The 21,722-nt window shown below is 47.1% G+C and overlaps 1 protein-coding gene across 1 annotated transcript in view; it reads left to right on the forward strand.

Annotated features, from left to right (window-relative positions):
- Positions 1 to 21,722, forward strand: part of LOC137571167 (uncharacterized) — a 249,160-nt gene that overhangs the window by 83,852 nt on the left and 143,586 nt on the right. The window contains exons 2-3 of the mRNA XM_068279965.1: positions 10,272 to 10,566; positions 10,951 to 11,096. Coding sequence (XP_068136066.1) covers positions 10,272 to 10,566; positions 10,951 to 11,096 — 441 coding nt within the window. The remainder of the gene's footprint in view (positions 1 to 10,271; positions 10,567 to 10,950; positions 11,097 to 21,722) is intronic.

Raw genomic sequence — 21,722 nt, forward strand, 5'->3', positions numbered from 1 at the left:
GTACAATGACAACACATGCAAATTTGAGAGTTCATGCCGCTTCAAGCATGAATGCGGAAATTGCGGAGGTGGGCATCCCGGGTCCCGTTGCTACAAGCAGAGTAGGAACAGGGGTGGGGAGTCTTCCGGTAAGAGGGAGGACCCCAGTGATTCTCAAAAAGATGGAACGGTACCTAAATAGGTACCCGGATACTGACACAGCTGATTTCTTACGCCAAGGTTTTACGGAGCATTTCCGTATTCCCAGTACGGGAGCTTTTCGCTCCTCTCCACCTTTCCGAAATCTGAAATCAGTGGTGGGCTTTCCCGAAGTAGTTGCAGCTAAGCTACAAAAGGAGGTCAGGCTGGGCCGGATGGCCGGGCCTTTCGCTTCCCCTCCTATGGGATAACTTGATTGTTTCCCCGCTAGGGATCGTCCCCAAAAAAGAGCCTGGCGCCTTTCACCTTATTCACCATTTGTCACATCCCAGGGGTGGATCGTTAATGATGGAATTGACCCAGGGGATGTGACGGTAGCCTACACATCATTCGATGTGGCGGTGCGGTGGGTCAGACGTTTGGGGCACGGTACCTTGCTAGCCAAAACTGACGTAGAATCGGCTTTTCGATTGCTCCCGGTTCACAGGGAAAGTTTCCACCTTTTGGGTTGCTTTTGGGAAGGCCACTATTACATCGTTTGTTGCTTGCCAATGGGTTGCTCTATCTCCTGCTCGTATTTTGAAAAATGTAGCTCCTTTGTGGAGTGGGTGGTGAAGGAGGAGTCCGGGGTACTCGTGTGCTTACCTTTTAGCGACCATGCGTCAGATTTGTGCAAGCTTTGGGATCCCCTTAGCTGAGGACAAAACAGAAGGGCCCCAGACTGTGATAACATTTTTGGGTATCACAATAGATTCAATGGCAATGGAGTGCCGTTTACCAGAGGATAAGATTGTTGATTTACAGAAGGTCATAGGTGAGGCGTTGTCCCAAAAAAGGTCACTTTGCGCATGCTCCAGTCATTACTTGGAAAACAAAATTTTGCGTGCAGGATTATCCCCATGGGGCGAATCCTCTGTAGAAAGTTGGCGATGGCGACCGCTGGAATCTCCTCGCCACACCATCGGGTGCGTTTGAACAGGGAGCACAAGGAGGATTTGAGAGTGTGGCAAGTTTTCCTCTCTGAATTCAATGGGCGTTCGGTGTGGTTGGAGGAGAGCGTTCAGTACATTGATCTGGAGCTTTTCACTGATGCATCGGGCGCCCATGGCTATGGGGATTTTTTCGCAGGCAAGTGGTGCGCAGCTGAATGGCCGGAGAAATGGAGACGGGCCGGTTTCACAAAAAAATTGTTGCTTCTAGAGTTGTTCCCCATAGTGGTGTCAGTGGAAATTTGGGGTGCCCATTTATCCAACAAAAGAATCAAATTCAATTGTGATAATTTGAGGGTCGTAACGGCCATTAACAAAGTCTCCGCATCTTCCCCACCGGTCATTCGGCTGTTGCGACGCTTGGTCTTGACCTGCCTGCGACTTAACATGTTTTTATATGTGGCGCATCTGCCTGGAACCGAGAATGACGTAGCGGATGCGCTTTCTCGATTTCAGTGGCAAAGATTCAGAGGCCTCATCCCTGGAGCAGCACAATGAGGAATTCCTTGCCCCCAGGATTTGTGGGAAGTTCCGTTCGGGAGATAGAAGAATGGATGGCTCATTCTTTGGCTGAAGGAACTTGGTCTTCATATTCGTCCGTCTGGGACCAATGGGATAAGCTGTCTGCCGAAATGGGAAGCTCATCATCAGGGTCGGATAGGTTGTGTCAGTTTTTTCATTTTCTTGTGTTAAATGGCGCAGTGGGGGTGTCACCCTCGGCTATGTCCAAGAAGGTGTCGGCTTTGGCTTTTTTATTCAAATTACGAGGCGAGGTCGTCATTACTAAGGATTTTCGGGTTAAATTGGCGTTAAGAGGTTTCAAATCAAGTAAAGAGGGATGGGCGTCGCCCAATTAGGTTTGAGCTCTTTCCTCCCTCGTGACATGCTACCGGAAATTTGCAGCTCGGATTTTGAAGCCTTGTTGTTTACGGCGGCTTTCGTTCTAGCCTTCTTCGGAGCGTTTCAGATAAGTGAGCTAGTGAGCCCCAATAAGGTGACAGCATTGGGTATCAGGGAGGGGGAGGTCGTGTTGTCGGGAGAATCAGCAGAGATTTTTCTGCGCCGATCAAAAACGGACTAGGCCGGTAATAGTCGGGTCAATGCGCTGCAGCGCATACTGGGTTCCCCATTGTGTCCGGTGGGGGTTTGGGGCAGGTTTTCCCAGGCGCGCCCCAATGGCTGCGTATCTTTTCTTTGCCATCTGAACGGGGCCCCGTTGACCAAATACCAATTCGTGGCAGTTCTTCGGAAAGGCCTCAGGCAAGTGGGGGCCCCTCCTTTGGAGTACGCTTCCCATTCCTTCCGAATTGGGGCCGCTACAGAGGCAGCGCGTTGGGGCCTGGATGACAAAATCATAAAGAGGATTGGGCAGTGGGAATCTGCGAGATTTCTTTCATTTGTACGACCACACCTGGTTTGAATGTGGGTCAATCTTTTTATTGTTTTATTGTTTGGTGGTGGTTTGGGTGTGTGTGTCTTTTTTATTTCTTTGCTTTGTTTTACAGATGAATCTCCGCATCTGGTGTGGATCTTCGGGCACTCATACGAGGCTCGGGGTGCCAGGAGGGCACGGGTCAGAGCTGAAGGTCGACAGCTGGGATTTCCTCGGTCCCAGGCTAACATAAGAGGGATTGGTGTGCCGGGAATGATGTGGTCTGGAATGCTGCTTGAGTTCCGTCGGTTCGTGGGTTGGGATCGGGCCCCAGATATCTTAGTCCTGCATGCGGGGGGAAATGATTTGGCCGCTCGGACCACGAGGCAAATCATAAAAGACATTAAAACCGACTTTATGGCGATCCGATCTGATTTCCCGGGCACGGTTCTAGTGTGGTCAGAGGTCATTGCTAGGAAAAGCTGGAGGTTGGCTAGATCAGTAGACTGGGTTAATAGGGCCAGGAAAAAATTGAACAGGGAAGTGTCCCGTTTTGTGACTAGGAATGGGGGGGGGGTGGCAGTGTGCCATATAGATCTGGAGACTGACACACTGACACAGAGTCTTTTTTGGGCAGAGATGGTGTTCACCTCACGGACATAGGGATGGATCTATGGTCTTTAGCGTTGGGGGATGGCATACAGAGGGCACTTTATTTGTGGGCCTCACAGGCGTAAGGTTTCATGCCCGTGTGGTTTGGCAGGGTGTAGGGCTCCGGAAATTGGGCACAATTAATGATGGTGGGGGAAAGTAAAATTTCCCACTTCGGGTTTGAAGGATTGCGAAGGGTGTCTACTAAGAGAAATTTAAGGATTGTGCATGCAGCTGTCCCTGAGCCGGTGCATGCGGCGGGGGCCGGCAGATTGCAGGCTGCATTGCAAAGAAGGTTGCGGTTTCTGGTTTAAAATATCCCGGAGCTCTTCCCCTAGCAGGTTTACAGTTTCCTGTTATTCGTATTAAGTTTTGTTATATAATCTGATATTTTATACAGATTTATTTGTTTATCAAGAATTGATGGGCTGCTTTGGCCTTAATAAAATCCATTTGTTAAGAAGCAGTCCTGTCTTTATTTACAGTGTTAAGGTGTGGGGTTAATCTGGTGGGGTAGCAAGGCTAATCTATGCACATATCATGTTGTGGAGAAGTTTGAGCAGGAGATAATGGGGACATCATCATGCAAGGAGGAGGAGGAGGAGGAGTTGGAGGTGGAGCAGTTTGTTGTTGGCGCTGATGAGGAGGTGCGTGATGCAGGGGATTTTGGGCTACTGGATGTGGTTGAGGCGGGCTCAGAGGACATGTTTGGGGATGATGATGACATGCTGGTTCCTCCCTATGTGCAACCACCAGTACCACCAGCACACTTGCTTGAAGGCAGCTCGTCATCGGAGGAGGAGGTGTCTCTGGCGCAGAGGCATGGCAGCAGCAAGGCGGCAAACACAGGGCGTGCAAGGCAGAAGCCACAGCCTGCTGCTTCAGCCGCTACCACCACCCGCAGCAAACCTCCGACCAAACCAAAAAAGGCACAAGCCTCCAAGGGCACCAAAAAACCCCAGGCCTCAAGCTCAAAGGGCGGGTTGAAGTCCCCAGTCTGGCGGTTCTTCACTAAGTGCACAGAGGACCCGACCCGTGCAATTTGCAACAGTTGCAAGGTCAGTCTCAGCAAAGGTCGCAATCTCCTCAAGCTGAGTACCTCATGCCTGTCGACCCACTTAGAGACCAGGCATTTTGAGGATTTTTGTGAGTATGAGAAGCTGATGCAAAGTGGCACAGGCAGTGGTCAGAGCCAGAGAGCCACTGCACAGATTTCAGCAGCAGCAGCAGCAGCAGCATCCCACCAAGCAGCAGCAGCAGGAGCACAGCAGCAGCAACTCACTCCTCCCACCCGGGCAGCCAGTCCTCAGTGGCCTCATCAGCTCCCTCCACAGTGGCCTCCTCATCCTCCTGCGCAGGCAAACGCCGCCAGACCCTGCTCAGCGAGTCCTTTCCCGGTGTGACCAAGGTGTTGCCTCCCGCTCACAGGCGCATCCGGGTGCTGAATGGGTTGCTTGCCCGGGCAATGTGTTCCCAGCTCCTGCCATATTCCTTCGTGCAGGAGGGGAGTGACATGAGAGCGCTGCTGCATTTTGGGATCCCGGAGTGGCAAGTCCCCAGCCGCCACTACTTCTCCCGCACGGCGATCCCAGCACTGCACCGGTTTGCCATGGCGAACGTGGGCTGCACACTCGATCACGCTGTGAGTGCGTGGATCCACATAACCATGGATTCATGGAGCAGCCGTTTTGGGACAGGACGCTATCTGTCCTTTACGGCACACTGGGTCAGCCTGGTGGAAAGCCCGAGCGAGGAAGCAGCAGGTCCACCCTCGGGCATATCAGCAGCAGCAGCAGCACCAGTCGCCCACTATGTGGTGCCACCACGCGGGGTCAGGGGAGAAGCAGCAGCTCCCGCCGCCAAGCGACAACGCAACAGCAGTGTGAAGGCCTGCCACTGCCTGGGGAAGAACAGTCTGACAGCAGCCAACGTGCTCCGCTACCTGAGGGAGCAGGAGAAGACGTGGCTGACCCCCAGAGGCCTCCGAGTCGGATTGGTGGTGTCCAACAATGCCGCCAACCTTCTGGCTGCCATCAGCAGGGGACACTTATCCCACATCCCCTGCTTGGCCCACGTCCTGAACCTGGTGGTGCAGAAATTCCTGCACACCTACCAGGGGATGGAGGAGCTGTTGGAAGCGGGGTGGAAAATTGTGCGCACTTTCTGCCGCTCAGCTGCTGCTGCATCAAAGCTGGCAGAGATCCAGCAGCACGAGGGCCTGCCACCACACCACCTTGTCATCAATGTGCCGACTCGCTGGAACTCCACCCTGGCGATGTTGGAGCAGCTGGTTGAGCAGAGGAGGACTGTCAACCGGTACATTGTGGATGCCACTCTCGAAGGCAACACCAAACTCCAGCTCCTCACCAACGCACAGTGGGGGCAGATGCAGCAGGTCTGCTTGGTGTTGGCTCCCTTCCTGCAGGGAACCAACCTGGTGAGCCAGGAGCGGGCATCCCTCTGCCAGTGGGTGCCCTTTGTTTGTCTGCTGGACAGGGCACTTGGTGATTTGGTGGATTTGGGGGAGGAGGGCCGGAACCAGCTGGAACAGCAGCCGCCTGCGCAGTCCACTGCTGGGCAGGAATTTGAATCCCTGGAGGAGGATGAGGAGGAGTTGGAGGTGCTGGACGTCGCTGCTAAAGGGGGGAACAGCGGAGCGCAGCAGCAGTGCGAGGGTGGAGAGAGGAGGAAGAGGCTCAGGAGCCAGAGGAGGACGCAGACCCTGATGTCTCTGTGTCACGGACCACCCTGTTCCCCATGGCAGCGCACATGCTGCGTTGCCTGCGCACAGACCCCAGGGTGAAGCAGATGCAAGTGAGGGAGGACGCCTGCATCAGCATGATCCTGGATCCACGGCTGAGGGGGAAGTGGGCTCAGTTTCTGCCTGCTAGAGGACGTGAGCAGCACACAAGCGAGTTGTAGCAGCTCCTTGTTCGGCGACTGGAGGAAGCCTTCCCTCAGGCTTCCACCCCCTCTGTCCCTGTCCAGCCAGCACAGCAGCCGGTGCCTGCGGCCAGCAGCAGCAGCATCAGGTGCCCAGGAGAACTGCTGTCATTGACGCAGGCGCTCTACATGACGGTAGAGCAGCCGAGAGAGGAGGTGCATGCAGCAGCCATCTCCTCTGAAAGCCACAGCCAGCGCATGACCCAGATGGTGGCTGAGTACATGGGGTCCTTCAGTGGGCTTGACACCGGCAGCGTGGACCCCATGGAGTACTGGGTGGAGCGGTTGCACATCTGGAGTGAGCTGGTGCAGTACGCCCTGGAAGTCCTGTCTTGCCCCCCTTCCAGCTTGCTGTCCGAGAGGTGCTTCAGTGCGGCCGGTGGCGTGGTCACCGAGAAGCGCTCTCGTCTGTCCACAGAGGGAGTGGACAGACTGACATTTTTGAAGATCAACCAGGCCTGGATTGAAGGCACGTTCCTGGCACCTACTGTCAGCGAGAGGAGGACATGAGGTGCCTGGGAATCATTCTTTGACAACATAAACCTTCATTCCCGGGGTCCTGATAATTTGGCCTGGTGTTTCTTCACTTGTTGAGGTAGTAACGCTAGCTACCATGGCCCGTGACATGCCTGCTGCTGCCACACGTCACTCCTCTTCCTGCTGCTGTTGCTGATGTATTTATATATTTATGAATTTACTGATTTATGAATTTATTTATTTGTGTATTTATTTATTTATTGTATTTATACAGCGCCAACATATTACGAAGCACTGATTTTCATCCTCCTGCTGTTCACCACACAATGCATGCCTGCTGCTGCCACATGTCCCTCCTCTTCCTGCTGCTGTAGTTATCCTGCTGTCTGTGTTCCCACCGCCAGGGTCCACAGAATACATTGCCTGCTGCCATTCGCCACTCCTCCTCCTGCTGAGTTTATCCTCCTGCCTGTCTGTGTTCCCACCGCCAGGGTCCACAGAATTATGCGCTGCTGCCATGTGCCATTAGCTATTACGCCACTACAATAGCTATGCTGTTGTAAAAAAAAAAAAATTCTGAGGTGTCTGGGTTGAAAACTGTGTTGTCCCAGTTATGCATTGGGCACAATGTGGGCTGCATGACTGCTGTCCGGAACCTCCTCCTGCTCTTTGGTGTTTATTTTCAGCCATAGTACCAACGCTAGGTACCATTGGCCTGTGACATTGCCTGCTGCCATACGTCACTACTCCTCCTGCTGCTGCTGCTATAGTTATCCTCCTGCCTGTCTGTGTTCCCACCGCCAGGGTCCACACATTGCCTGCTGCCATTTGCCACTCCTCCTCCTGCTGAGTTTATCCTCCTGCCTGTCTGTGTTCCCACCGCCAGGGTCCACAGAATTATGCGCTGCTGCCATGTGCCATTAGCTATTACGCCACTACAATAGCTATGCTGTTGTAAAAAAAAAAAAATTCTGAGGTGTCTGGGTTGAAAACTGTGTTGTCCCAGTTATGCATTGGGCACAATGTGGGCTGCACGACTGCTGTCCGGAACCTCCTCCTGCTCTTTGGTGTTTATTTTCAGCCATGGTACCAACGCTAGGTACCATTGGCCTGTGACATTGCCTGCTGCCATACGTCACTACTCCTCCTGCTGCTGCTGCTATAGTTATCCTCCTGCCTGTCTGTGTTCCCACCGCCAGGGTCCACACATTGCCTGCTGCCATTTGCCACTCCTCCTCCTGCTGAGTTTATCCTCCTGCCTGTCTGTGTTCCCACCGCCAGGGTCCACAGAATTATGCGCTGCTGCCATGTGCCATTAGCTATTACGCCACTACAATAGCTATGCTGTTGTAAAAAAAAAAAATTCTGAGGTGTCTGGGTTGAAAACTGTGTTGTCCCAGTTATGCATTGGGCACAATGTGGGCTGCACGACTGCTGTCCGGAACCTCCTCCTGCTCTTTGGTGTTTATTTTCAGCCATGGTACCAACGCTAGGTACCATTGGCCTGTGACATTGCCTGCTGCCATACGTCACTACTCCTCCTGCTGCTGCTGCTATAGTTATCCTCCTGCCTGTCTGTGTTCCCACCGCCAGGGTCCACACATTGCCTGCTGCCATTTGCCACTCCTCCTCCTGCTGAGTTTATCCTCCTGCCTGTCTGTGTTCCCACCGCCAGGGTCCACAGAATTATGCGCTGCTGCCATGCACCACTAGCTATTACGCCACTACAATAGCTATGCTGGTGTTGAAGATAACATTTTATCAACAGTAGAATTTTATAAGGGAAAAAACAAAGAATGTTTGTGGTGGACGGTGAAGAAGAAGAAGAATAACCATGTGAAGAAGAAGAAGAATGAGGTGAAGAAGTAGTAGAAGAGGAAGAAGAACCAGGTGAAGAAGAAGAAAAAGAAGAACCAGGTGAAGAAGAAGAAGAAGAAGAAGAAGAACCAGGTGAAGGAGAAAAGAACCAGGTGAAGAAGAAAAGAACCAGGTGAAGAAGAAGAGAAGAACCAGGTGAAGAAGAAGAAGAGAAGAACCAGGTGAAGATGAAGAAGAGAAGAACCAGATGAAGATGAAGAAGAAAAAACAATTGAAGATGAACCAGGTGAAGAAGAAGAAGAACTTAAAGAACCAGATGCCAGTAAAGAAGAAGATGATGAAGATGATAATATTGAATGATTGATGATGAGAAACAAAAAGAGGGTAAAACAGAAAAAGAAGATGGTGAAGAAAAAGATGGAGAGAAAAAAAAAGAAGACGGTGGCGATGAATAAACAAGAAATGCTGAAAAAAAAGTTTTCCATCACATTTTTCTTTTTTTTTTTTTTTTTATATTAGACCTATTTGCATGTGATTTCCCTTTAAAAAAAAAAACATTTGAATTCACGAACACAAATTTTTCCCGAATTTTTTACCGCAACCCGAACCGAATTCGGCGATCGCATCCGAATCCGAATTTTCCGCGGGCCCGAATTCGAATGTACCCGATTCGAATTTTGGTACATTCGAGCAACTGATGAGCACATCAGTGAGACACTTTAAAAACATTACAGGATTAGAAAAACAGGGGGAGATATGCAGCAGTACTTAGGAACACCTGACAAGCTATTCCGATATCAGTTTTAAAAACATGTTTATTGATACTACTTGTCCTTTAACCAGTTCGGCCTATCTGGACGAGCTTCCTCGTCCAGATAGGCACTGGTGCTGCCGCCGGCTCGTGCGCGCGATCGGGCGCGCCCCCGCGCACGCTCCCGCCGCCCGCCGCTAGCCCCCCGATCAGTGAATGGGAATATAATTCCCATTCACCGATCTAACTTCCCCGCAGAAATACCAACGCTTTCTCTCCAGAGAGCGCGGCATTTCTGCCCCCAGGAAACAACTCCTCAGCATTTTAGTTCCTAGATGCGAGCTGGTTCGCATCTAGGACTTTTTTCACTGTGGCCATCTTGTGGCCAAATAGTAAACTGCACCCACATACATTTTTGATAAAAAAAAAACATTATTTTACATTTAAAATTAGCAGTTTCCCTCCCACACCAAAAATTACCCACATACACTTTTTTTATTAAAAAAAAAAAAAAAAACAATTAAAAAAAAAAACAAAAACAACATAAATAGTTACCCAAGGGTCTGAACTTTTTAAATATGCATGTCAAGAGAATATGTTATTATATTATTTAAAATTATAAGCTTATAAATAGTGATGGACGCAAATTGAAAAAATGCACCTTTATTTCTAAATGAAATATCGGCACCATAAATTGTGATAGGGACATCATTTAAATGGTGTAATAACCGGGACAGATGGGCAAATAAAATACATGCGTTTTAATTACGGTAGCGTATATTAATTTCAAACTATAATGGCCAAAAACTGAGAAATAATGAATTTCTTCCGTTTTTTTCTTATTCTTCCTGTTAAAATGCATTTACAGTAAAGTGGCTCTTAGCAAAATGTATCACCCACAGAAAGCCTAATTGGTGGCGGAAAAAACAAGCTATAGATCAATTCATTGTGATAAGTAGCAATAAAGTTATAGGCGAATGAATGGGAGGTGAACGTTGCTCGGATGCATGAGATTTTCGGACCGCGGCGCTGAACCGGTTAAGATGTTGTAGCCATTTACCATAAAACAAGTTAACTTCAATGGTGCCCCAAAATGTATTAATGTTTATCTGGTTGTATTTTATTAACACAGATGGAAATGTTGCCCTCAATGGTGTAGCATCACAGTCCTCTACCCTCGATGATGACGATGATGGGAGCGGTGCCCAAAACGCCATTGATGGGAACTTGGACAATTATTACTATGCCGACTCCTGTACTCATACTAATGATGATGTCTCCCCCTGGTGGAGGGTGGACTTACTGCAGCCCCATAAAATCTCCAAAATCGTCATCATCAACAGAGCTGACTGCTGCTGGGATCGGCTGACTGGCGCCAGTATCCTTATTGGAAATTCTTTGGAAAACAATGGAAATAATAATCCTAGGTAACTATTACTTGTTATGTAGCTTTTACTATTATGGTTAGGGAGTCATTAGTTAGTATATTGGCCTGGCTCCCCGGGGCTGTTTCAGTGGTAAGAAGACCACTTGCTGCCTGTCAGTACTTCTTATTCAGCCCAATTAAAGAATTATACACTGGTGGAGGGAAATAGAGATAGAAACATCTGGAGAACTGTCCCTAAACATTGGGATATACTTTAGTAAATCAGGCCCCAACTCCACTGGCTGCGTGCTGGTGGCAGCTGTGTGACACCAAACTACTATGATCTAAAAGTCAGTATGACCGCTCCTAAAGAGGCCACTTGGGCCACGCTATCTACACTTACTACACATGGGGTTATTGACTTGCCTTTATTCTTTTCCCACAGCTGTGCAGAGATCTCCTCCATACAGGACAGTGGCGCTCTGACCTTCCATTGTAACGATATGGTTGGCAGATATGTGAACATCGTCATTAGAGGGAAGCAGCAATACCTCACACTGTGTGAAGTGCAGGTGATTGGGGTGCTCTATGGTAAGTGGAGTACTTCTATAGGAAATGATGGAGCCATGCTTGCTGGACGTCACTACAGAAAAACACACAATATATAAAATACATAATGTCACTAATTTCATGCTTTATACACAATAAAAAAACATCTTCCTCCTTACTGAAATTACAGATAATATATATATATATATATATATATATATATATATATATATATATATACATATATATATATATATACTGTATTAGGGATGGGACGACAAATCCTCGAATCTCTCAAATATTTGGAGCCCGGAGCGGCAGACCTCCTGCAGTCTTCCTTATTCCCTCTAGTGACCGGCTCTTACTACGCGTCATCAGTAAAAGCCGCTCCAGCGGCCACTAGGCGGACAAGGAAGTGAAGGAGGCTGCTTCTCATTATTTATGCAGGGGGGGACGAGCGGAGGAGGCTGCTGGGGGAGGGAGGAGGATATGTGCTACCTATACCTAAGCCCCCTTACCCAGCTACCCATACTGCAGCCCCTCATAGCATGCTTCCTATACTGAAGCACCCCATAGCCTGCTACCTAAAATGAAGCCCCCCATAGCCTGCTACCTATACTGAAGCCCCCCATAGCCAGCTACCTATACTGAAGCACCCCATAGCCTGCTACCTAAACTGAAGCCCCCCCATAGCCTGCTACCTATACTGAAGCCCCCCATAGCCTGCTACCTATACTGAAGCCCCCCATAGCCTGCTACAGTGGCTTGCAAAAGTATTCGGCCCCCTTGAAGTTTTCCACATTTTGTCACATTACTGCCACAAACATGAATCAATTTTATTGGAATTCCACCTGAAAGACCAATACAAAGTGGTGTACGCGTGAGAAGTGGAATGAAAATCATACATTATTCCAAACATTTTTTACAAATCAATAACTGCAAAGTGGGGTGTGCGTAATTATTCAGCCCCCTGAGGCAATACTTTGTAGAACCACGTTTTGCTGCAATTACAGCTGCCAGTCTTTTAGGGTATGTCTCTACCAGCTTTGCACATCTAGAGACTGAAATCCTTGCCCATTCTTCTTTGCAAAACAGCTCCAGCTCAGTCAGATTAGATGGACAGCATTTGTGAACAGCAGTTTTCAGATCTTGCCACAGATTCTCGATTGGATTTAGATCTGGACTTTGACTGGGCCATTCTAACACATGGATATGTTTTGTTTTAAACCATTCCATTGTTGCCCTGGCTTTATGTTTAGGGTCGTTGTCCTGCTGAAAGGTGAACCTCCACCCCAGTCTCAAGTCTTTTGCATACTCCAAGAGGTTTTCTTCCAAGATTGCCCTGTATTTGGCTCCATCCATCTTCCATCAACTTTGACCAGCTCCCCTGTCCCTGCTGAAGAGAAGCAACCCCAGAGCATGATGCTGCCACCACGATATTTAACAGTGGGGATGGTGTGTTCTGAGTGATGTGCAGTGTTAGTTTTCTGCCACACATAGTGTTTTGCATTTTGGCCAAAAAGATCCATTTTGGTCTCATCCGACCAGAGCACCTTCTTCCACATTTTTGCTGTGTCCCCCACATGGCTTGTGGCAAACTGCAAACGGGACTTCTTATGCTTTTCTGTTAACAATGGCTTTCTTCTTGTCACTTTTCCATAAGAGCCAACTTTGTGCAGTGCACGACTAATAGTTGTCCTATGGACAGATTCCCCCACCTGGCTTTATGTTTAAACAGCAGCCATTCTTACACTGTTAATGGTAGGGTTCTCAAACTTTGCACAGTTGGTTACTGTGTGACTGGGGATAATATTCAGAAAAGTGGGTGGAGCCTACAAAAGGCAATCAAAAATTACCTATTGATTTTTCAGGGGAATATTGCATTGCTGCCATTCTTGCACTGTTAATGGCACAAGCCTCAAACCTGGTACAGTTGATCATTGGGTGACTGGGGTTTAAATTTATAAAAGGCGGTGGAGCCACAAACAGCCAATATGAGTTGTTTCATTTTAATGCAGGTTATTGATGCCAAAGACAGCAAAGCTCACAAACTTGGTCATTGAGTAATTGATTAATTGTGTGTTAGGGTTAGGAAAAGTGGGCACAGCCAGCACCTGCAAAATACATAATCGGGCAATGCCGGGTCATCAGTAGGCGGAGACAAATGCAAATTTCACTGAGAAAATGTAAACTGCAGCAATTCTTACACTTTTAATGGTAGGGTTCTGAAACTTTGCACAGTTGGTCACTTGGTGACTGGCATTAATATTCAGAGAAGTGAGTGGAGCCTACAAAAGCCAATCAAAATTCACCTATTGATTTTCAAGAGGGAATATGTAATTGCTACCATTCTTGCACTGTTAATGGCACAAGCCTTAAACCTGGTACAGTTGGTCATTGGGTGACTGGGGTTAAATTCAGACAAAGGGGTGGAGCCACAAACAGCCAATCAGATTTGTTTAATCTCAATGCAAATTATTGATGCCAAAAACAGCAAAGCTCACAAACTTGGTTATTGAGTAATTGTGTGTTAGGGTTAGAAATAGTAGGCGGAGCCAACACCAGCCACATACATACCTGAGCAATGTTAGGAAATAAGTGGGTGGAGAAAAATACAAATTTCATTGCGCAAATGTAAACTGCAGCCATTCTTACACTGTTAATGGTAGGGTTCTCAAACTTTGCACAGTTGGTCACTGGGTGACTGGGATTAATATTCAGAAAAGTGGGTGGAGCCTATAAAAGCCAATCAAAATCCACCTATTGATTTTTAAGGGGAATATTTAATTGCTGCCATTCTTGCACTGTTAATCACCTGTACCTGGTACAGTTGGCCATTGGGTGATTGGGGTTCAAATTCAGAAAAGGAGTGGAGCCACATCCAATCAGATTAATTTTATTTTATTGCAAATTATTGATGCCAAAGACCGCAAAGTTCACATACTTGGTCATTAAGTAATTGTGGGTTAGGAAAAGTGGGCAGAGCCAACACTAGCCAAATACATAACCGGGCAACGCCGAGCGTCCAGCTAGTTTATAATATTAGTAGAATTAGGAGCCCAACAATAGTGCTGTCATTTGAATTCCTTTATTTGGAAACCCAGATAATGGCGTCCAAAGCAGTTCAGTTCAGTACTATTACTTGCAGAGGGAGTCACAGAGCTGCGTTCCACATCGCGCATCATGTGACTCCGATGCTTCCTCCTTCCAGCTTGAGTCACATGAAGGGCGATGGGGAGCGCAACTCCATGTATCACCCTCCGCAAGTAATGGTGCTGGAGTGATTTGCACGGCATTATCCGGGTTTCCAAATAAGGATGCCTGGATTCAAACAACAACACTACTCAATAAGTGCTGCTGAGACCCACGTTATTAAAGAAAACCTGTAATTAAAAAAAAAACACCCCTGGGGGAGCAGCAATGAATTCCTGGACTACTGGGTGAGCAGGCTTGACCTGTGGCCAGAGCTGTCACAATTTGCCATCCAACGTTTGGTTTGCCCTGCCTCAAGCGTCCTGCCAGAAAGGACCTTCAGCGCAGCTGGAGGCATTGTCAGTGAGAAGAGAAGTCGCCTACGCCTAGGTCAAAAAAATGTTCAGTACCTGACCTTTATCAAAATGAATGAGGCATGGATCCCGGAGGACTACTGCCGGCCCAAAGACTAATTCAGTTCCCACACACAGCATCTCTGCCTGCACACCATGTGACTGCCTGCCCCAAGACTAAGTCAGTCCCCACACAGTATCTCTGCCTGCTGGACGCTGTTGCCTGCCCCAAGACTAAGTCAGTCCCCAAACAGCATCTCTGCATGCAGGCCTCTTAACTGCCTTCTCCGCCACCACCAACAGGGTCCAGAACGCCAGGTGGATTCCTGAATTTTCAAGGCTGCTGCTAGCAGCGGCCGCTAACAAAGACAATAATGTTTCTGGTGTGTGTACATGCCTGCCTAATTTTTCTGGCTGCACTGTGGTTGCAACAACAAAACAAAAGGCATGTACATGTGTCAATTCCCCTTTGTGATCGTTACCTTACCGCGGTGAAGGGGCTTGCGTGTCACAATGAAGCAATGACCTATACGAGTGGGTTGGGGGCACACCCAAGATAATAAGGTCATTGCTTCATTGTGGACAGACCAAATTCGATCAGCTGGACAATCACTGTTGTTCTGTCATTGAGCTACCTCAGCCCAACCATATGGGCTCTCGCCATGGTGCGCACCAGTCCAGCATGACCATCACTGCACAAACAGCTGTTTGCGGTGCGTTACACAGTGAGTTTGGTCTGTCAGTGTGAAGCAGTACACTACTTACACTACCTGCTGATCCATCTCTACACAGGTAAGATGTTTTTTCAAGCACTTTATGCCTCCAATTTTGGAATGCAATGCGATTTCTGCCTTTTAGGGATTATAACCCTGCTCTGCATCAAATCTGTAATTTTCCCCAGGACTTTTGGCATGTATCCCACTCCGCCATGCCCCCCTCCAGGTGTTAGACCCATTGAAACATCTTTTCCATCACTTTTGTGGCCACAAACAGTGTTTGTAGTTTTTCAAGTTCGCCTGCCCATTGAAGTCTGTTGCGGTTTGCAGAGTTCGCCGGTTCGCAAACTTTTGCGGAAGTTCGCGTTCGCGATTCACAAACCCAAAATCGGAGGTTCGAGCCATTTCTAGCCGCTACTGCGCCTGTGCTAGATACCAGGAAGGTACTGTAAATAAATCATCCCTTGTCGGACTGGTCAGGGTGGATTGCGGGACGCTTTGGGGGAGCCAGTGCTGGATTGCCTGTAGCTACAGGGATGGGGAAGTCTCATTGGGACCCTGAGGCTTCCCCCTCCTGAGGTGAGTACCCCCCAGGGGACCTTTTTTTTATTACAGGTTTTTTTAAAGGATAACTATCAATAAGCAAGTGTTGTACAATGTACAAATTACAGTATGTCTAAGTATTATTATTTAATAGCTGTGTAAGCACTTTTCATGTTGAAAATCGGAGCCAACAGCTGTACTTTGGTTTCTGTAGCTTTTACCTGCATCCATTAGCAGAGATGATTTCTTTTATTTTTTTATTTGACATGTAACATTTCAGCCACGGCTGGTCTCTGTGTTACTCAGAAAAATACAAACTAATTTTCTTTGACAGAACGTGAATGAAAGTCCTGCCTTGGTGTCAGGTTTCACATACAAAAGTACAGAATGTTTATTTATCTCCATGTAGCAAATAAGATATTTCTTTCTACTTAAGCCAGTGGTTCCCAGCCTTTTTGAAGTCATGACACATCACGCCAAACACTCAGATGTCCGACAGTGACACATCACCCACCCCAGCACCGACAATTTTCACTGCGTGTTGTAGCCGCGGTGTAGTCCCCCCCCTCAAAAGAAAAAAAACCCTTAAGGCTCAGTGTAAGTAGTTAGTTAGACAAGTATAGGAGGTGCCCCCAGTAAAGGAATTCAGGTGTAGGCACCCTTAATATAGGTATGTAGATACCCTCAGTATAGGTATGTGGGGGCCCTCAGTACAGGTGTGTAAATGCCCTCAGTACAGGTATGTAGATGCCCTCGGTATAGGTATGTAGGTGCCCTCAGTATAGGTATGTAGGTGTCATCAGTATAGGAATGTAGGGGCCCTCAGTATAGGTATGTAGGTGCCCTCGGTATAGGTATGTAGGTGTCATCAGTATAGGAATGTAGGGGCCCTCAGTATAGGTATGTAGGTGCCATCATAGGTGCCCTCAGTATAGGTATGTAGGTGCCATCATAGGTGCCCTCAGTATAGGTACGTAGGTGTCATCATAGGTGCCCTCTATATAGGCATGTAGGTGCCCTCAGTATAGGTATGTAGGTGCCCTCAGCATAGTTATGTATGTACCCTCGGCATAGGTATGTAGGTGCCCTTAGTTAAGGTATGTAGGTGCCCTCAGTATAGGTATGTAGGTGCCCTCAGTATAGGTATGTAGATGCCTTCATTATAGCTATGTAGTTGCTCTCAGTATAGGTATGTAGGTGCCCGCAGTATAGGTATGTAGGTGCCCTGAGTATAAGTATGTAGGTGCCCTCAAAATAGGTATGTAGTTGCCCGCGGTATAGGTATGTAGGTGCCTGCAGTATAGGTATGTAGGTGCCCTCAATATAGGTATGTAGTTGTCCGCAGTTTAGGTATGTAGGTGTCATCAGTATAGGTAGCCAATCATAGGGGTCCTCAGTTTAGGAAGTCAGGTGTAGGTAGCCAAGCAAATGTGCCCAGTGCCCCCAGAGTAGCATGAGCAGTCGGCGGCCGCGGCTCACTCACCCAGGTCCGTGGTTTCCAGCAATGACGTCTCTTCTGCGCCCGCTCTGTCTCCTTCTCTGCTTCTCTGCTCCATGTATAATTAGAGCAGGTCTACAACAAAATGGCCACCGGCGCCCACGCTTGTGGATTTTGGTGGCCATTTTTTTCGTAGCCCTACTCTAATTGCATGGAGCGGAGGCAGAGAGCATGGGAGAGAGATAGAGCGGAACGGCAACACATACTATGAATGTGTCATGGCACATGGCTTGGGAAACCCTGTCTTAGGCTGCACACCAGTTCTCCTCAGAAACTACAGCTATCACTAAAAAACTCACATGTTTTCTGGACAGCTTATTCAGGGAGAGAAAGGCAGCTAACCAGACCTGTCATATGCAAATGCTAGAAAGTACACACAGGGTTAACAGATATAGCTAGAGGATTCCCCCCTCCCCTCATGATTCACTGGTCCGACAACAATCCCTGGCACCCATCAGTGAGACACTTTAAAAATATTAAAGGACTAGCTGATTGCCCGGCATTGCCCGGGTATGTATTTGGCTGGTGTTGGCTCTGCATACTTTTTCTAACCCTAACACACAATTGCTCAATTACCAAGTTTGTGAGCTTTGCGGTCTTTGGTATCAATAATTTGCATTGCAATTAAAAAAATCTGATTGCCTGTTTGTGGCTCCACCCCCTTTTCTGAATTTGAACCCTAGTCACCCAATAACCAACTGTACCAGGTTTGAGCCCTGTGCCATTAACAGTGCAAGAATGGCAGCAATTAAATATTCCCCTTGAAAAGCAATAGGTGAAGTTTGATTCACTTTTGTAGGCTCCACCCACTTTTCTGAATATTAATCCCAGTCACCCAGTGACCAACTGTGCAAAGTTTAAGAACCCTGCCATTAACAGTGTAAGAATGGCTGCAGTTTACATTTTCCCAGTGAAATTTGTATTTGTTTCCTTCCACTGATGACCCGGCGTTGCCCGGGAATGCATTTGACTGGTGTTGGCTCCACCCACTTTCTAACCCTAACGCACAAACACTCAATGACCAAGTTTGTGAGCGGGGTCCTTGGCATCAATGATTTGTATATTCCAATGGAAATTAAACACATCAGATTGGCTGTTTGTGGCTCCGGCCCTCTCCAGCATTTGAACTCCAGTCACCCAATGACCAACTGTAGCAGGTTTGAGGCCTCTGCTATTAACAGTGTAAAAATGGCAGCAATTTAAATATTCCACTTGAAAATCAACAGGTGAATTTTGATTGGCTATTATAGGCTCCACCCACTTCTTTGAATATTAATCTGGGCAAAGTTTGGGAACCCTGCCATAAACAGTGTAAGAATGGCTGCAATTTACTTTTTCCCAGTGAAATGTGTTTTTGGCCCCGCCCACTGTTTGTAACCTGGATACACAGTCATTCAGTGACCAAGTTTGTGAGCTTTTGGGTCCTTGGCATCAATAATTTGTATTTTTCCATGAAATTAAACAAATCTGATTTACCGTCTGTGGCTCTGTCCCCTTTTCTGAATTTGAACCCCAGTGACCCAATAGCCCAACTGTATTAGGTTTGAGGCTTGTGCCATTAACAGTGCAAGAATGGCAGCAAATGTAATATTCTCCTTGAAAAGCGACATGTGATTTTTGATTGGCATTTTTAGGCTCCACCCACTTTTCTGAATATTAATACCAGTCACCCAGTAACCAACTGTGCAAAGTTTGAGAACCCTTCCATTAACAGTGAAGAAAGGCTGCAGTTTACAATTTCCCCGAAAAATCTGTTTTTAATTCCACCCACTTTTTGTAAACTTGACACACAGTCATCAATGATGAAGTTTGTGAGCTTTCGGGTACCTGGCATCAAAATTGTGTGACTGGAAGCAGTTTATCCAGCAAATAAATCTGTCTGTTTGTGGCTCCACCCCTTTATTGAATTTGAATTCCAGTCACATAATGACCCACTGTAGAAGGTTTGAGGCCTCCGCCATTAACAGTGCAAGAATGACTGCAGTTTCAATATTCCCCTTGAAAATCAATAGGTGAATTTTGATTGGCTCTTGTAGGCTCCACCTACTTTTTGGAATATTAATCCTAGTCACCCAGTGACCAACTGTGCAAAGTTTGAGAACCCTGCCATTAACAGTGTAAGAAAAGCTGCTGTTTACATTTTCCCATGAAAAAAGTTAGTTGTTTTTGGCTCCGCCCACTATTTGTAATCTTGACATACAGCCACTCAATGACCAATTTTATGAGCTTTGGGGTCCTTGGCATCAATAAGTTGCATTTTCCCATTGAAATTAAACAAATCTGATTGGCTGTTTTTGGCTCGCTTCCTTCAGAATTTAAACCCCAGTCTCCCAGTGACTGACTGTAGCAGATTTTAGGCCTCTGCCATTAAGAGTGTAAGAATGGCAGCAATGTAAATATTCCCCTTGAAAATCAAAAGGTGAATTTTGATTGGCTACTGTAGGCTACACCGACGTTCCTGAATATTAGTCCCAGTCATCCAGTGACCAACTGTGTCACCCACCCACCCAGTTTGAGAACCCTGCCAATAACAGAATGGCTGAAATCAATCTAACAAATCTGATTGGCTGTTTGTTGCTCCACCCCTTTAGTGAATTTGGACCCCAGTCACCCAATGACTGACTGTATCAGGTTTGAGGCCTCTGCCATGAACAGTGTAAGAATGGTAGCAATGTGAATATTCCCCTTGAAAATCAATAGGTACATTTTGATTGGCTGTTGTAGGCTCCACGTACATTTCTGAATATTCATCCCAGTCACCCAGTGGCCAATTGTGTCAAATTTGGGAACCCTGCCATGTTAAAAATTTAGTTGTTGGCACCGCCCACTTTTTCTAACCTTGACATACAGTCACTCAATTATCAAGTTTATCAGCTTTGGGGTCCTTGGTATCAATACTTTGTATATTCCCATTGAAAAATAAAAAATCTGTCTGTGGCTCCGCCCCCTTTCTGAATTTGACCGCCAGTCACCCAGTGACCAATTGTACCAGGTTTGAGGCATCTGCTATTAACAGTATAAGAGAATGGTAGCAGCTTAAATATTCCCTTTGAAAATCAAAAGGTGAATTTTTATTAGCTGTTGTAGGCTCCACCCACCTTCTAAAATTGTAATATCATTCACCCAGTGACCAACTGTGCAAAGTTTGAGAACCCTGCCATTAACGGTGTAAGAATGGCTGCAGTTTATATTTTCCCAGTAAATGTTGTTTTTGGCTCCGCCCACATTTTGTAACTTTGACACGCAGTCACTCAATGACCAAGTTTGTGAGCTTTCAGGTTCCTGGCATCAAAAATGTGTGAATGGAAGCAGTTTATACAGCAAGGAAATCTGATTGGCTGTTTGTGGCCCCGCCCCTTAGTGAATTTGAACCCCAGTCACCCAATGACCGACTGTAGCAAGTTTGAAGCCTCTGTCATTAAAAGTGTAAGAATGGCAGCAGTTTAAATATTCCCCTTGAAAATCAATAGGTGAATTTTGATTGGCTGTTGTAGGCTCCACCCACTTTCTTGAATCTTAATCGCATTCACCCAGTGACCAACTGTGGCAAGTTTGAGAACCCTGCGATTAATAGTGTAAGAATGGATGCAGTTTATATTTTCCCATTTAAAATGAATGGCTGAAATTTGATTGGCTGTTTTATGCACCGCCCACTTTTCCTGGATTTGTAACCTCAGTCACCAAGTGACCAACTGTGCCAAGTGTGGGGACTCTGGCTTGATTACTGTGAGAATGGCAGCCTTTTCCATGTTTTCCATTGACTTGAATGGGTGAAATCTGATTTGCTGTTTGTAGCTCCGCCCACATGTGCAGGGGGGCTGCGAGACCCCCAGAACCTATCATCCCAGGTAGTGAGGGATCTGCATACCAAGTTTAGTTCAAATCGGTCTAGCCGTTTTCGAGTGATCGCGGCACATACACCCATACATACATACATCCGATTTTATGTAAACAAGGAGATATTTGTTTATTTATTTATTTATTTATTGTATTTATAAAGCGCCAACATATTACGCAGCGCTGAACATTAATTTAGGTTACAGACAATATTTAGGGGTGACATATAGCAATATGACAATACAGGAATACAAGAAAACCAGATCACACAGCACAGTATGAGTACCAGGTAATGCTTAGTCAGTCACTGGATGGAGCATGGAGATTAGGCAAGTTAGGTTCACTCAGATGCCTAGCATGGGTGCACAGTAATGCAGGTGCAAGATCAGGTAGGACACAGAAGGAGGAGGACCCTGCCCAAAGGCTTACAATCTAGAGGGAGAGGTAAGGACACAAATGGTAGGGGACCAGAGTTCAGCTGTAGGTTTAGAGCACTTGTGAGGGGTAGTAGGCCAGAGTGAAAAGGTGA

This window comes from Hyperolius riggenbachi, chromosome 4 (genome assembly GCF_040937935.1).
Source record: "Hyperolius riggenbachi isolate aHypRig1 chromosome 4, aHypRig1.pri, whole genome shotgun sequence".
Classification (NCBI taxonomy): domain Eukaryota; kingdom Metazoa; phylum Chordata; class Amphibia; order Anura; family Hyperoliidae; genus Hyperolius; species Hyperolius riggenbachi.